The sequence below is a fragment of the Nycticebus coucang genome, chromosome 24, assembly GCF_027406575.1.
Source record: "Nycticebus coucang isolate mNycCou1 chromosome 24, mNycCou1.pri, whole genome shotgun sequence".
In the NCBI taxonomy this organism is placed as follows: Eukaryota; Metazoa; Chordata; class Mammalia; order Primates; family Lorisidae; genus Nycticebus; species Nycticebus coucang.
The window spans coordinates 30,868,643-30,882,462 of NC_069803.1; the positions used below are offsets into that span (position 1 = coordinate 30,868,643).

The 13,820-nt window shown below is 56.9% G+C and overlaps 1 protein-coding gene and 1 long non-coding RNA gene across 9 annotated transcripts in view; one reads left to right on the top strand and one right to left on the bottom strand.

Annotated features, from left to right (window-relative positions):
- The window catches only part of ANK1 (ankyrin 1), a 199,252-nt gene that overhangs the window by 157,277 nt on the left and 28,155 nt on the right, over positions 1 to 13,820 (top strand). For 7 of the 8 annotated variants that reach the window (XM_053578494.1, XM_053578493.1, XM_053578495.1 and 4 more), the window contains exons 26-38: positions 74 to 171; positions 265 to 489; positions 1,324 to 1,478; positions 1,765 to 1,976; positions 2,299 to 2,503; positions 3,106 to 3,202; positions 3,361 to 3,589; positions 4,634 to 4,759; positions 4,878 to 4,997; positions 6,395 to 6,473; positions 6,716 to 6,790; positions 8,293 to 8,424; positions 9,326 to 9,472. In XM_053578494.1, coding sequence (XP_053434469.1) covers positions 74 to 171; positions 265 to 489; positions 1,324 to 1,478; positions 1,765 to 1,976; positions 2,299 to 2,503; positions 3,106 to 3,202; positions 3,361 to 3,589; positions 4,634 to 4,759; positions 4,878 to 4,997; positions 6,395 to 6,473; positions 6,716 to 6,790; positions 8,293 to 8,424; positions 9,326 to 9,472 — 1,900 coding nt within the window. The remainder of the gene's footprint in view (positions 1 to 73; positions 172 to 264; positions 490 to 1,323; positions 1,479 to 1,764; positions 1,977 to 2,298; positions 2,504 to 3,105; positions 3,203 to 3,360; positions 3,590 to 4,633; positions 4,760 to 4,877; positions 4,998 to 6,394; positions 6,474 to 6,715; positions 6,791 to 8,292; positions 8,425 to 9,325; positions 9,473 to 13,820) is intronic. The other variant, XM_053578497.1, reaches the window with a different exon arrangement.
- The window catches only part of LOC128576386 (uncharacterized), a 37,339-nt gene continuing 30,710 nt past the window's right edge, over positions 7,192 to 13,820 (bottom strand). Inside the window, exons 2-3 of the long non-coding RNA XR_008377361.1 lie at positions 8,268 to 8,399; positions 7,192 to 8,010 (exon numbers count right to left, since the gene is read on the bottom strand). This is a non-coding gene — a long non-coding RNA (uncharacterized LOC128576386). The remainder of the gene's footprint in view (positions 8,011 to 8,267; positions 8,400 to 13,820) is intronic.

Consider the following 13,820-nt stretch of genomic DNA (forward strand, 5'->3'; position numbering starts at 1 on the left):
GCTCCATGGCTGGCACTGCATTTGGCTGGCCCAGGGGACAGTGGGACAGGAGGATACTTGCTGTCACCCTCAGGCATCCAAAGAGTATGATGAGGATTCGCTTGTGCCCAGCAGCCCAGCCACAGAGACCTCTGACAACATCAGCCCCGTGGCCAGCCCGGTGCACACAGGGTGAGTGACGCAGGCTACTGGGGGCCCCCCACCTGCTCACCCACCTCCATGGAGGGGTGCAGAAGCCCGACGTGGGTCTGCCCCTGCCCCCAGGTTTCTGGTGAGCTTCATGGTCGATGCCAGGGGAGGCTCCATGAGAGGGAGTCGCCACAACGGCCTGCGGGTGGTGATCCCACCGAGGACGTGTGCGGCCCCCACTCGCATCACCTGCCGCCTGGTGAAGCCGCAGAAGCTGAGCACGCCGCCCCCCCTGGCTGAGGAGGAGGGCCTGGCCAGCAGGGTCATCGCCCTGGGGCCCACAGGGGCTCAGTTTCTGAGGTGAGAGGCAGGTGTGTGTGGCCCTGAGTCCTGACCTGGTCTCGCCTGAGCTGGGCATGCTGCTGCCCAGCAGTGACACCCGGGACCACCCCACCCCCCTGGAGCAGAGCCCACACCATCTTCTCCATGTCCCCTTTCTCTGCCTTTCCCTAGACGCACCGTGGTGCCCACAGCCACAGGGGAGCTTAAAGTTCTCAAGTGTCACTGTGACACTAGTCAAGGGGACGGAGGAGCCAGGGCCACGTGGGGACTTCTGAGGGTCAAACACTGAATCAGGGCTGACAGGGTTGACGGGCTTCATAGGCCTGCACCCCACGTCTCTGCAGCAGCCTGGATCATGTTGGGAGTTTTGCTGCCCCTTCAGGCACTGTTGGGTGTTATGCCGGAGGGCCTTGCCCAGGAGGCTCTGCCTTATTTCCCACCTCTATCTGCCGTCCTGTCCCCACACCGGGTGGTCACCACCATCTGTGAAGCAGCCCACCACGTGCTTTCTCCTTGAATTTCTCCACCTGAGTCCTCTGCACCTCCTCCAAAGGGAAGGCCACTGCGGCTGTTTGACACAGGAGGCTGGGGCTTGGGAGGTCACCTGTCCAGGATGTCACGTGGGTTCTCAGAGTCACGTCCAAGGGCAGGATCCTCTGGCCTCGCAGTGTGGCCATGGCGAAGTGAGGCCATGGTAACATGAGACTGAGTCCTGCCCTCGGGTCTCTCTGGGCCTAGGGACAGTGAGCAGGTTTGTGTGCATCGGGGGTCCAGGCAGAGCCGCTGCCCTTCCTGCCCTGGGCCCATCCACCTGCCCTCAGTGCCCTCCACTCTGTTCTGTCCCTGTCTCAGCCCTGTGATCGTGGAGATCCCCCACTTTGCCTCCCACGGCCGGGGGGACCGTGAGCTCGTGGTTCTGAGGAGTGAAAACGGCTCCGTGTGGAAGGAGCACAAGAGCCGCTATGGGGAGGACTTCCTGGATCAGATCCTCAATGGCATGGACGAAGGTGTGGTGGCTGGGCACCCCTTCCAGGCCCGGGACCTGGGCTGCACCCTTGATGTGGCCTCCAGGATCTCTGGGGGCTGGGCAGCCCAGAGAGGGTAGGAAAGGCCCTGGTGGCCAAGGCCTGGGTCCCCACACATGCACCTGGGTGCTGGGCTGTGGCCGCGGCTGGGTGGCTTCTCCTCAGGCCCAGCCCACTTCCAGGCCCTGGGGAGGGCACAGGCGCAGGGCCCCGGGACGGCCTGGCCTGTGCTCAGTGTGACAGGGTGGCCGACTGTCTGTGGTTCCAGAGCTGGGGAGCCTGGAGGAGCTGGAGAAGAAAAGGGTCTGCCGCATCATCACCACCGACTTCCCCCTGTACTTCGTGATCATGTCTCGGCTCTGCCAGGACTACGACACGGTCGGCCCTGAAGGGGGCTCTCTAAAGAGCAGGCTGGTGCCCCTGGTGCAGGCGACATTCCCAGAAAACGCCGTCACTAAGAGGGTGAAGCTGGCTCTGCAGGTGAGGCATCCTGTCCCCGCCAGGTGGGGTGCGGAGCCCTGGGCCCTCAGGAAGCTCATGCCCTTCCCACACTTTGGGCAGTGCCTTAGAACCCCACAGTAGAGCGCTGACCTTGCAGCTCACAGGGCAGCGGGGCAGGGAGGGATGAGGCACGGCTCCCTGATGAGTCCTGAGATGCCACAATAACCTTCACCCTCAAAGCCTGGTGGCTCAGCACAGGGGGCGTCCACACAACCCACAGGGCCCTGCACAGCTCCCGCCCTGTGTGCTGACGGCTGCTCTCCTGCTGGGGCCTGAGTGTTCCACGTTTGGCGTTTCACAGGCCCAGCCTGTCCCAGACGAGCTAGTCACCAAGCTCCTGGGCAACCAGGCCACCTTCAGCCCCATTGTCACCGTGGAGCCCAGGCGCCGGAAGTTCCACCGCCCCATTGGGCTCCGGATCCCACTGCCTCCTTCGTGGACGGACAACCCGAGAGACAGTGGGGAGGGAGACGCCACCAGCCTGCGCCTGCTCTGCAGCGTCACTGGTGAGGGCCCCACTTCAGCCCTGTTTTCTGGGCTGCAGCCCTCCCAGTGGCACAGACTGGGGGGTGGGTGGTGTTGTAGGGTAAAGCCCCTAGTTTTGTTGGCTTCCTGGGGTGGAGGTGGAGGGATGAAGCATCTGGGTGGAAGTGTATGCGTGCCGGCCTCTGGGAAGAGGAGCAGAGGGCCAGGGAGCAGGGGCTCAGGGCCACAGATGAGGCAGGCTCCACCAGGTATGCTATCTCGGCTCCAGTACACCAGGGCCTTAGTGTTCAATAAGCTGCATGCCTGTGTCTTGAGGACTGTCCCAGTCCCATTTCTTTTTTCTTTTGTTTGAGAGAGTCTCACTCTGTCACCTTTCGTAGAGTGCAATGGCATCATAGCTCACGGCAACCTCAAACTCTTGAGTACAACCAATCCTCTTGCCTCAGCCTCCTGAGGAGCTGGGACTACAGGCTAGTTTTAGAGATGGGATCTTGCTTTTGCTCAAGCTGGTCTCGAACCTGTGAGCTCAGGCAATCCACCTGCTTCAGCCTCCCAGAGTACTAGGATTACAGGGATGAGCCACCGCCCCAGGCCCCCAGACCCATTTCTGCTGGTGTTACAGGAGGAACAGACCAAGCCCAGTGGGAAGATATAACCGGAACCACCAAGCTCGTGTACGCCAACGAGTGTGCCAACTTCACCACCAACGTCTCCGCCAGGTGAGACGCGCCCACCCCCAGCCAGCATGTGGGGGCCGATGCCGCCCCTCTACGTTGAAGCCCCTGAGCCTAGCGGTGGCACGGAAGCAGTGGCGTGCCTCACAGGAGGAAGTGGCGCCCTTAGGAACATGCTTATAACTCATCCTCTCCTTTTTCAGGTTTTGGTTGTCGGACTGCCCCCGCACCGCCGAGGCTGTGAACTTTGCCACCCTGCTCTACAAAGAGCTCACCGCAGTGCCCTACATGGCCAAGTTCGTCATTTTTGCCAAGATGAATGACCCCCGAGAAGGGCGCCTGCGATGTTACTGCATGACAGACGACAAGGTGGACAAGACCCTCGAGCAGCACGAGAACTTTGTCGAGGTGGCCCGGAGCAGAGACATAGAGGTATGGCCCCCGGTCCCTCAGCACTGGGCTCCCACAGTGACAAACACTCAGGAGGCTGTTTTCCGGGGGACCTACCCTCTGCAGAGGGGCTGTGAGGCTGTGTCTCTCCAACTGCCCTTGAGAAGCATCTTAGAGACCCTTCGGCAGAGGCGAGAGACATCACTGCACGTCCCTTAGGGATGGCAACAGTCTGTGGGCCCCACGATCTGGGTAGGAGCTAGCATCTGTGTGCGAGCCTTCTCTTGCACAGTCTCAGTCCCCACAACTATCTCTGCCTGTCTTACCCCTGCTTTGTGTGCTGGTCCGGGACCTGCCCGATGGCAAACAGCTAAGTGAGTGGTGGAGACAAAGTTTGTTTAGGTTGTCTGAACGCAGAACCAGAGTGTGGGCAAATCACTGGAGGAGTGAAGGCATGGCCACTGATGCCAGGGTACCCTGTTCTGTTCAGACGTGTAACAAACAGGAGGCCGTGATGAGGCTGGCCTCAGAATTTGCTGAGTCTCCCCGTGGAAGGCGGCAGACCCAGTCGGCTGGGCACAGGGCTAGACGCTGGGGCCTGGGTTCTGCCCTGTCCAGGCACTGGGCAAAGCAATCAGTCTCTCTGGGCCTCAGTTTCTTCACCTGTCAAATGGGTTAATGGCGAGGTCTCCACTGAGAGCTCTGTGCACACAGCAGGGACCTCTGCTATAGGGAGATGAAAGTACAGCAAGAGCTCCCAGCACTTTTCAGGCCTGAGCTGTCTGCGGGCAAATAAAGCCACATGATGGTGCCCTAGTGGGGCTCTGGGGTGCCTGACAGCAACCCTGGTCAGCAGCATGGGGGGGCTGCAGGCCAGTTGTTCTAAGGCCCTCTGGGGTAAGGAAGTACACGCCATGTGCATCAAAACTCTGCAAGTAAAGCCTCCAAAACACAGCATGGGCTACTACTCAGAGCACACCCCTGGGGCCTCACCCAGGCAGGGGTGCCCTCAGGGAGGGAAAGACATGTGGGCAGCATGTCTGGACACTTCTACCTGACGAGCCGCATCTGCCTCCTCTCCTGCAGGTGTTAGAAGGAATGTCCCTGTTTGCAGAACTCTCTGGAAACCTGGTGCCTGTGAAGAAAGCCGCCCAGCAGCGGAACTTCCTCTTCCAGTCGTTCCGGGAGAACCGTCTGGCCATCCCTGTGAAGGTGCGGGCAGGCGCCCCTCTTCCCCGGGTCTAGAAAGTGGAGAGGCAGGAACCTCTGATCCAGCTGCTCGGCCTGGAGAAGGAGCCCTGAGCCTTCCCTTTCATGTGATTGATGTTAGGTGAGGGACAGCACTCGAGAGCCAGCAGGGTCCCTGTCCTTCCTGCGCAAGGCGATGAAGTATGAGGACACCCAGCACATCCTCTGCCACCTCAATATCGCCATGCCCCCCTGCACCAAGGTGAGCTGCCCGCGACAAGGACCCCTGACCAGGGACGGGTTCCCAAACAGAGCCCAGGCCAGGCACTGCCAGGGTGCTTCTTCCTGTTGAAATGCGGCCTTTAATTCCCAGAGGCACAGAGGTGCACCTGTGCTCTGGTTCTTTGTTCTGTGGCCTGGCAGGAAGGCCAGTCCGACTCTGGTCATGTGGCATGAGGAGCCAATGTCAGTGTCAGATGGTGACAGCTTGTCTGTGCTGCAGGCCCTAAGATCTCTAGTGTGGAAAGAGAGCCGCAAAGGCCCCCTCGCGGCATCTGCCACTGACAGTCACCCAGACGCCAGAGGCCTCATTACATTGACTGCTCACCTTCCCTGGGTGCTAGCCCTCGAAGGAGGGGATCCTGGGAGCCACCAAAAATACCCAGGCCCTTTAGCTCAGCCAAGGAGTCGCTACCTGTGAGCGTATCACAGTCACCGCCTATGTTAGGGACTTGGGACCGATCATGTATCTCCAGAATGTTACCATGGTTTTTGTGAGTTGCTATTGTTTAAAAACCATTAGCCTGTTGTGCTAAACACCCCAGGTTACATTTATATGTCTATGGCTCAACCACTCTTTTCTTTTTGGAGATGAAGGTGAACCAAATTTTCTTCCTAAAGGTTTTCTGCAGGGGCAGCGCCTGTGGCTCAGTGGGTAGGGGCGCAGGCCCCGTATACCGAGGGTGGTAGGTTCAAACCCGGCCCCAGCCAAACTGCAACAAAAAATATAGCCAGGCATTGTGGTGGGCACCTATAGTCCCAGCTACTCGGGAGGCTGAGGCAAGAGAATCGCCTAAGCCCAAGAGCTGGAAGTTGCTGTGAGCTGTGAGCTATGACGCCGCAGCATTCTACCCAGGGCAACAAACTCTGTCTCTTAAGAAAAAAAAAAAAAAAGAATGTTTTCAGCAGCCTCCAGCAAGCGTCTGGGTGCTTTTCCACAGGGCCATGGTGAAGCATTAGGCCAGTATTAGAAACAGTTATTTTGAGCAGAACGGAATCTAGAAAGAAAGACTTGGTTTCTAAGTTCAAATCCCTGCTTCACTGCTTATTAGCTGGGTGATCTTGGGCAAGTCACTTAACCCCTCTGGGCCTCAGTTTTCTCCTGAGTGAAATGGGAACCACCTCACAGGCCGTGAACGTTGAATAGGGCCTCCCACGTGATGAGGGTGGTGTGAATACACCCTGCTTTAGGTGGTGATGATGAGGAAGGCACAAGAGCTCCAGCCTCGTCCCACATTTCACTCTATGTTAAACCTCCAAAGTGGAGCTGCTGGCCATTACCAGGCCCGGGGTCGTCATCCCTCCCGCAGCAAAGGACTCAGGTCACCTACTGTAAGAGCCCCGTGCCCAGAGCACCCTTTCTCCATCTTTCTTCTGCAGGGGAGCATTGCTGACGACAGGAGGAGGACCCTGACACCCCTGGCCCTGAGATACAGCGTCCTCAGCGAATCCACACTGGGTACAGACCTCTCTGTGGGGACATACACCTGCTCCCTTTTGGGGAGCAAGCCCACCCCTCAGCTGGTGCAGGCTCTGCCCACTTTGTGTGTGGCAGGTAGAACCCGGACTGGGGGCTCCCCGGCCCCCACAGAGTCAGGAGGCAGCCAGCGTCCACAGGGACCCTGTGGCCTGAGCCATCGCGGGGCCACCTCCTCGGTGGCCTGCTGCGGCTGCTGAGTGAAATCTCACGCTTCTCCCCAGGTTTTCTCAGTGGGACGGACCGGGCAGACATGAAGATGGCTATTATCTCAGAGCACCTCGGCCTCAGCTGGGCGGGTGAGTGGGGTGACTGTGTGTCTGGGAGGGAGGACGGCTCCCCCCTGCTCCTTCATGAGCAGCCCAGGAAGCTTCTAACCCTCCTTGTACCACCCACGCTGCATCTGACAAGTGACAGTCTCAGATGGCTCTGTCAGCAAGCAGCACCTTCAGGTGCCAGGGGAAGGGGCTCCCTCCTCTCCTGTCTGGTTTTGATTCCTAAAAATCAACTCTTGACATTGCAGGAGAATTTATCTAGTTCACCCCATTTTACAGAAGGGACAACTGAGATCCAGCCGAATAGAATGACTCTGTTGTGTAGCTAGTTAGTGAGAGAGCCCAGAAAAACAAACAAACAAAACGAGACTTAATTTAAAAAAATAATAAGAAAAAGAAAAAAAAAACAAACAGGAACAAACTTCAACCTCCCTCTGCACGTTGTGTTCTGTGGAGGAAGAGGAGGGAAGGGCAGGGCGTCTTGGCTTGTTGCACTTGAAAGCTCTGCTGTGGCTGAAGTCTCAGAAGCCCTGCGGGCTCAGGGGTGGCTCTTTGATGAAGTGAGGGGGAGAAAGGCAGTGAGAGCTCCTGAGCAGCGTGCTGTACACAGGGAATGCTCCTCTTCCTCCCCCTTCTCTTTCTTTTGTTAGCATCTACATGAGGGGTCAGAAACCCTTAGCAGCCACGTACCGCAGGGCAGTGGGGTGGGCTCAGAAGTTCAGGGACTGCTAGCTGTGTGTGTGTGCGTGTGGAAGTGTGCACGGATGTGGGATGTGTGTATGCACGTGTGAGCATATGCAGGTGTGTGTGTGTGTGTGTGGAGGAGTGTGTGTGTAGGCAAGTGTGAGTGTGCATGTATGTGCACGTGCCTGTTGGATCTGCATCTTCTGACGCTCATTATCACTTTCTCCCTGGTCTCCATCTTTGAAATTAGACTCTACTGCTGTTTTCCCTTCTAAAGCACTTGCAAGAAATAACAATAAAAATAATAGGGAAAGCTACTATGATAGTGCCTTGCGTTCAGATGAGAAGAACGCGATTTTCATTTTAAATGTCAACAGTGCCTGTCCCCGAAGAAACATAGGTACAGAGATGCTTTTCTGTTGTAACTGGTCCTGGGAGGCATGTGAGTGGCGTCCTGGGTTGGTGCAAGCAGCACTGGGATGGGAACCGGCGGGCTCAGCGCCCTCCTGGCCAGACTCACAGCTCTGTGACCTTGCTGAGAGGCTCATTCTCATCGTCTCCTGTTTGAAGTCAGGAAAGGAGAGGGCCCTGGTTCATTCATGCATTCATCCATTTAGTTGTCATTTATCAAGCCCCTCCCTTACCCTCCCCATTTTCTGGGGATACAAAGATGTGGGTGTTGGCATTTCACAAGGTGTTTCTTGGTGAGAGGAAACACCAAATGCAGAGGAAGGCTGCACAGTAGCTGCCCTTGCTCCCCACCGGCGTGTCCACTCCACAAAGCGCTGCCTGGGAGCTGGAGTCTGGCTGGGCTCACCTTGGCTCTGGCCCTTTGCTTGCAGAGTTGGCCCGGGAGCTGCAGTTCAGCGTGGAAGACGTCAACAGAGTCCGAGTGGAAAACCCCAACTCCTTGCTGGAGCAGAGCGCAGCCTTGCTGAACCTCTGGGTCCTCCGTGAAGGCGAAGATGCAAAGAGTTAGTACCGTTGAGCCTATGAGACCCTCCCTCCCAGAGACCTGCGCTGGTAGCTCTGCACCCAGCCGCCCCTCCTCTGATCTCTGCACACAGTGCTGGCCTTGGTGTCAGGCCTGTGTGACTGTCTGTCTCACGTACACAGACACACATCTCAGAATCAATAGGTCTGTACCCAGTCCTGCCAGAAGACGTTACCAGAGAACCGTGGCCTAAGTCTTTCTGTCCTTGGAGCAAGTTAAAATTGCACTAGCACTCCGAGGTGACAGCTCGTAAACAGGGTGTAGGACTCACACCTTTGAAGTCTTGCTGTTGGGTTTCTCAACCGGGTTCTGTGGGATCCCAGTGTGAGAGGGTTCTCAATTCTCCTTCTCCAGCCTGGAAGGAAGATTCCTCTCACTCCCTTCCAGCTCCTCCTCCACCAGATTCCCACAGGGAGTAAATTGAGTGCTTCTGTTTGCATCTCAAGTCAACTGGCAAGGACCAAGACTATCAAGAGGACAAAATCTAGTGGTTATGGGCGGCACCTGTGGCTTAAAGGAGTAGGGCGCTGGCCCCATATGCCGGAGACGGTGGGTCAAACCCAGCCCTGGCCAAAAACTGCAAAAAAAAAAAAAAAATCTAGTGGTTATGACCTTGTAGTATTCTCTTACAGTAACACACAACAGTAAAAAAAAACACACACACACATACACAGTCTTTCTGAGCCTTTAAATTGGCCACTTCTAGTATGTGGGAAAGATCTATTGAAATATAGAAAAGTATTCTCCAAATAGGCACCTTCCCAAAAAAATGATCCTCGGTCCTCTCCCTTCTCCCTTTCTCCTCCCGGCCCCCCATTTCAGAGCCGGCAGGACACTCCCTGGCCACCCTCAGTCACAGCCCTTTGTCCCTTTCCTGGCAGTGGAGAACTTGTATGCGGCCCTGCGGAACATCGACCGGTCGGAGCTGGTGAGCATGCTGGAGGGCACGGTCAGGCACAGCCGGAACCTGAAGCCAGACCGGCGGCACACGGACCGTGACTACTCGCTGTCACCGTCCCAGATGAATGGTGAGTGTGTCCTGGGGTGGGCGCCACTGTCTAGGCTCCAGCACTGGTGGCCACCTTCCCACAGTATTTCATCCCCCAGATCCATCTATTCCTCTTCCTGGGAGAGCAGAGGTGAGCAGGAGAGACTGGCCCCTGTGCAGGTGGGGGTGCTCCGCTGCCCCCCTGTGCCCAGCATCTCCCTAGCCCTTATCCTCAGGGCCAGGGCCCCAGCAGGGCTTTCTGTAGCAGGAAAGAGCTGAGACTGGGGTGGCCGGCCTGCCTCTGCCCCTACTTGGCTACGAACGTCCCGTGTAGCTCTTCCCAGGGCATGAGCCCTCTGTGGGGTGTCAGTATCCCCCTCTGTGAATCATCTGGTGTTTGAGCAGCAGTGAGTATGGAGATTCTGGCTGAGGTCTAACATGAATTAGCTAGATGGTGTTTAAAAACACTGCCGCGGCCGTGTCTGGGGGCTAAGCAGTTTGCTTTTCCTGCAGCCCAGTCTCTTCTGTCTCTCCCTTTCCCCTCAACCTTCTCCTTCTCCAATGGGGTTCAGCGTGGCAGGGAGTCCCTGGTGTGACCTTTGCTCCCAATGCCCCAGCTTCTCCTTGAGGCCCACTCTCCTCCAGGGAGGGCCAGCTGGGCCTCCCCATGCCCTCCCTCTTGCCCGCCCTCTCTCTGCCCCAGCACAGGCACAGGTCAGAGGCCCCACTTCTACCTCGGCCCAGTGCAGTGGCCCAGGAGGCCTGGCTTCTGCTGCCTCCTGGAGGTGCTGAGTCACCTGCTCCTCTTTAGAATCACCAAGGTGGATTAATGCCTAAGATTCCTTAAGAACTTTAAAAAATTCAGTTCTGTGACACATCTTCCTCTGGTGTCTGAAATGTCACCCTGGATGCAGCATGGTGACGATCACGTTCCCACACAGGGCATGTGGTCCAGGCAGGGCTAGGCCCGGGGCCTCCTGCCAGGCAGACCCTTTCCTGCTGAGCCCTCCCTGTCCTCTGTCCCACGTCCTGTGTCTGCTGAGATGTGCCATCTCATGCCCGTGGGGGTAGGTTCATCTGATCACATCCTGTCACCTTTTTCTTCTGCCTCTGACCTCATCGTGACCTTTGGTTCACTCATCCCCTCACACTGCCTGTCTCCACTGTATCCACCTGGGCCAGGTGCAGGAGAGCCAGCGGCCCCCGGGAGCATGGCGTGGACGCCCAGCCGTGTGCCCTCGCATATCCTGGCTGTGTCTGTCTGTGTTGTGTGTGATGCTGCCTGCTGTGTGCTCTGCTCCTCCAGGTGTGCCCTGTGGGGACGTCGCCCTCGCCCTGCCGGGGGCCTGGCCGCAGCACTGCCATGACCCTGCTAAGTAGCTGGTTGAGGGAAGCCACACATTAGGGATTCCCCAATGACAAAGCCCCCCCCAACCCCCCGCTTTAATGTCCACCCTGCGGATTCAGTCAAGTTGTATCAGCACGATTTTGTCCCTCTGTGTCCCACTTATGAACCATTGGGACAGTGGGCCATCGGAGTTGCATAACTATGATGGTGACTGTTACAGACTGAGGTGGTAAGAACATCCTCACTGGCCACAGGGCCCCTGCCCTGCCAGGCCTGCTGACACGGAGGCCTGACAGTCCTAAATCCTCACGTGGGGCTGGGTCTCAGCCCCACCTGTGGGGGAAGGGCTCTGTCCCCGCTGGTCAGCCCATTTAGTTAACACTACTCCAGCATCATGTGCACGCCAGGGGCTGTTCTGGGTGGGAGAGAGAAATCTGTTCTCAAATACCCAAAAACAAATCAAAATGAGATTCTGGCTTCACAGAGGAGCACCAGGCGATGGCCTAGTGCTGTGGTCCCCAGCCCCTCAGCCACACCACAGGAGGTGAGCATGCCCAGGAGCGAGCAAAGCTTCATCTATAAACTGTGTGTGCGAGGGGTCTAGGCTGTACTCCTTATGAGAACCTCCCAACCCCAGTCTATGGGAAAATTGTCTTTCATGAAACCAGTGTCTGATGCCAAAAAGGTTGAGACCACTGACATAATGTATGAGGGATTCTGGAACGTCCCGGCAGGTTGCCACGTGTGCTGTGTACTGGGGGAAGCAGGCTTGAGTCAGGGCTCTGGGGAATCCGTGGTGTGGTAGGAATGGGCAGTATTGAACAAAAGTTTGAAGGAGCCATGTGCAAATATCAGGGAGGGGCGTGCTGGGGCATGGAGCTCTGAAGGCGCTGTGCTGCCCTGTACATGGGCAGGAGGAGCCAGGCTGGCGCGAGGGAGGACGCTGGTGAGAGGCTCCCCACTGTGGCCTGTAGGAGGACAGTTGGTCTGCCTTTGTGGGAGGTGATGGAAAACCATTGGAAGGTTGCCAAAGGAGGCATCCTTGCCCTGATAAGTGGATTTTAGATAGTCACAATCAAATGCTCCTGTCTGTCTGGGGGGCTCTGTCCAGCCTCGTCAGCCCCTTTCAGCCTCTGCCCCTAGCAGGTGCCAGGGCCATGCCCAGCGCACTCTCCCTTGCCTCAGCAGACACTCATGAACTAGGTACCCTTCTGGCCTGGAGAGAAGGTGGCAGTGGACCAGAGGGCTCAGGGAGGGGAGGCCGCAGGCTCTGCAGTTTCTCCGGCCCTCTCAGGGCAGGGCACAACAGCCTAAACCACCGCAGCCTGACCCTGTACCCTGATGCTGCGGCCAGACTGGGGCTCCTTGGTGCTTTTCCCTGGGTCTCTGTGTGTCTGAGCCTCCTTCCGATGCCCTCGGGGACTTAGGGCAATAATGGATGTCTCTGAGTGTCTGAGCCTCCTTCTAATCCCCTCGGGGACTCAGGGCAGTGATGGGTGTTTCTGAGTATCGGAGCCTCCTTCTGATGCCCTCGGGGACTCAGGGCAGTGATGGGTAGCTCTGAGTGTCTGAGCCTCCTTCTGATGTCCTTGGGGACTCAGGGCAGTGATGGGTGGCTCTGAGTGTCTGAGCCTCCTTCTGATGCCCTCGGGGACTCAGGGCAGTGATGGGTGGCTCTGTGTGTCTTTGAGCCCGAGACAGCAGGTGCTGTCATGGAAACAGGCTCTTCTTGCCACTGACAGCTGGACTGAACAGAGGAAAGGGGTTCAGTTTGTGTCTCCTGAATAGGAAGGAACTGCCCTCGGGCCTTGGAGTAACATACAGGAACATAACGAGAACATGGCCTATGGAGCAAGAAGACAGGCTGTTCTGCATGAAAGGGAAACATTAGCTCCAGTTGGTCTGATAAACCGGACACATATTAATGTCTGCCTGGAAATGAAATGTGTTTTTTTTTTTTCTATCAACTTTTAGTGACTGTAGCTGGTGGAGTGTGCCCCTCTTGTCTGGTCCCTGCTGACATTAAACTGGTAGGACATTTATTACATCTGGGGTAGCACAGAGCCAGGCATAGCGGAGATGAGGAGGGACCACCTGACTGCACCTGTGCCCCCCAGGGCCATGTATCTAGATACCTTTCACCTGACTTCTCCAACGTGGAGCCCCCTGAAGAGGCCTGTGACTGAGGGAGGGGCCAGTGGCCGAGGTGTCCAGGTGACCACTAGAGAAACAGACACTCTGGAGCTCAGTCTGTCCCAGATGGTGAGGATGCCCCTGGACGTCAGGGAGCATCACCTCAGCACAACAGCAAACCTGCCAGCAGCCAGACACAGCAGTCCGCAGCCTCAGAGCCAAGCCCTTGTGGGCAGTTGGGGTCCTTGGGAACCAGCAGGGAAAAGCCACGCATGACCCTAAATACTGTTACCAGGGAGGACCCCAGGGTACAGACAAGGAGCGAGCTCTTGGCAGAGGCTGTGCCTGTGTTCTCTTCACCCACAGACTTCGCTGGTGTGAGACGCCATTAAAATGAACATTATGGAAGTTTGAAGGTGGAAGAATCACAAAATCACAAAGACTACCCAAGAATGAACCTGGGATGTCCTGTGGCCAGCAGAGCTACCCTCTTCCAGTTCTCCAACAGAGATTCCCAGGAGTGAGGAACAGTTCACGGGCCGTGTCCGAGTGGCCGTGTGAGATGGGGGCCACCTCTGGTCAAGCTGGGATAGCAGAGGCTGGATACATCCTCCTGAGTAACACAACTGAAAAGAGGACAATATATGTGACGTGAGTCTTCAAGACTTTAGGCACCAGGCAGCAAGGGGCAGTGATCCATTAGCCTGGGAAGTCAATGAGGTGAGCCATACCATTGCCTGCGTTACTGCCTTGGGAGAGTCTCTGGGGAAACCCACGTAGACTCCCTGAGTTGAAGAGAAGGTGCTGGGAGTCCAGGGCAACGAGTTAGAGTTCCCAAGATAGAGGACCAGAGAGGACACAGTTACACAGACAAAAAAATCTAAGGACCTGTAGAGGGCCCCTAGCA